Raw genomic sequence first — 2,029 nt, forward strand, 5'->3', positions numbered from 1 at the left:
CCACGCCCCTTCCCCTCGGGATCTGGGCACTGGCGCACACACCCCTGGGGTGTTTCTCAAGCCGCCAGGTCTGGGATTCCACTGGCAGTCGGCCACGTGGAACCCGGTGCCCGGACCACCAGGATGTCCAGGATTCGGTACCCACAGGCTCAGAAAGCCGGGGCCGGCGGTGGGGCGAGCGAGTGCTTAGGGAGACGGGCTTCCTGCCAGGGCTGAGAACATTCTGGAACCGGGCAGAGGTGGCAGCTGCCTGACCCCAAACGCACGAATGCAGCTGAGGGGCCTCCACAACGCTCGCTTCGCCTGGTGCGAATTCTGCCTCAGGCGGGGAAGCAGGACAAGCCAGGACAAGCCAGTCCACGTGGCGGCAGTGTTCGAAGCCCGGCCCAGTCGGGTTGATAACTGTATGTGCTGGGCTGGGGGCCTGCAGAGGGGACGGAGGGACCGGGCACCTGGCCTGGCCCAGCCTGGATTGGAATACGGCCTTCCTGGGCGGGGCCCCCCAGCAGCCACTGCACACCCCCACAGCCCTCGCAGGCTCTCGGCCTGGCCCCGCTGCATCCCCCTCCTGTCCTGGGGCTGTGCCGTCCTAGGGCTCGGCTGTGACAGGTGCTGCACCTGCACACCTTCCAGCTCTGTGACGCTGGACGCCCCGCCTGGGTCCACCCCTGCCCCGCCCCTCCAGGCTCCTCCCCAGCAGTCTGCCCTCCCCCTTCACTCCCCTCTCCTGACCCAGCCTCTTCCCCCAGGACAGGACCCTCATCAAGCTGCGAGTTCCCCGACCCCCGGCTCCGTTCCGGAATCGCTTCATGAACCGGGTACCCCACTGTGTCGCTCTCCCACCGGCTTGTCTTCCCCAAAAGGCAGGGGCAGGCATGAGTCCGTGCTGCAGTACTCACAGCGCGCAGGGCTCCAAACCCTGGCCCTCCGCCCAAGGCTGCCCTGTCTGGGAACCAAGTTTTACTGGCACGCGGCCATGCTCACCCACTGTCTGAGCCACCTTTCCTAAAGAGCTGAGTGGCTGTGACAGAGACCCCTGGGCTGGCCCCCCGCACAGCCGTCGGCGGCCTGGTGGGGACGCCCATCTGCCGTGGGCAGCAGCATGCTAGAGTCCCGCGGCCGGCTGCCCTCCCCACCGGGATTACACGGCCCTGGGCCCTCCCTCCCTTGGCTCCCCAGTGGAGTCCAAGGCCGTGTTAAAGATATGGAAACTGCCAAAGGCTGGGTCAGCAGGTGGCATGGAGGGTAAGGCATGGGATCCCACATGGTCAACTGCATGGTTCAAGTCCTGGACCCGGCGGCTTGGAAAACACCAGGCATGTGGGTGTGCATGCCCAAATCCTGACAGGAGAACGGAGGAGAGGGGGTTGCAGGACGGCCATCCTCCCTGGGGGTGGCGGTGGGGGTGATTTCTCTCTCTGGCAAGTGCACGCACACTAAAGCAAAAGTGGTACCAGGGGCCTATTACTGAGCCTTGCGGGGGCAGGGGCTGGAAGGCCAGGGCAGGCTTCCCAGAGCAAGACCCCGGGAAGGGGCCGGGGGCAGGTGCCTTCTCAGCCCTGCAGCCAACGGCTGGCCCCGGGGTACAGGTGTGCCTTCGCCCAGAACCGGGAGCTCTGGAGGGTCTCGCGGGCGAGACTCCATGGGCGCTCGGCAGGGCCCTGGGCCGTGTCGGGGACGTCTGCGGTCGTCACAACCGGGGTGCTCCTGGCGGACGAGCCCCGCACGGTGCAGGAGCCGGGGCGCCCTGGCCCGGCACGCAGATCCACGGGGGCCACGGGGCCAGTCCCCACCCGGCGGGCGTCTGTGCGTTCGCGCCCCTGGTCCTGCGCCTCGCGCGCGCCGCGCCCTTCCCGCGCCCCCGCCGTCGCCGCGCCGCGCCGAGCGCTCACCTTCGCGGCCGCCCTGGAACTTCACGCGGATGGTCTTGTCGATGTACTTGGACAGGTCCAAGATGCTCTCCTTCTTCTTCTTCTCCTTGTCCTGCGGGGAGAGCGGCGCGCGTGAGGCGGGGGGCCCGGCCGGGGCC

General features: G+C 68.1%; 1 protein-coding gene across 1 annotated transcript in view; it reads right to left on the reverse strand.

The window, feature by feature from the left end:
• The window catches only part of LSM7 (LSM7 homolog, U6 small nuclear RNA and mRNA degradation associated), a 5,570-nt gene that overhangs the window by 2,809 nt on the left and 732 nt on the right, over positions 1–2,029 (reverse strand). Inside the window, exon 2 of the mRNA XM_027769589.1 lies at positions 1,893–2,024. Within this exon, the coding sequence (XP_027625390.1) occupies positions 1,893–2,024 (132 nt within the window). The remainder of the gene's footprint in view (positions 1–1,892; positions 2,025–2,029) is intronic.

This window comes from Tupaia chinensis, unplaced genomic scaffold, assembly GCF_000334495.1.
Source record: "Tupaia chinensis unplaced genomic scaffold, TupChi_1.0 Scaffold149964_2, whole genome shotgun sequence".
Taxonomy (NCBI): Eukaryota; Metazoa; Chordata; class Mammalia; order Scandentia; family Tupaiidae; genus Tupaia; species Tupaia belangeri.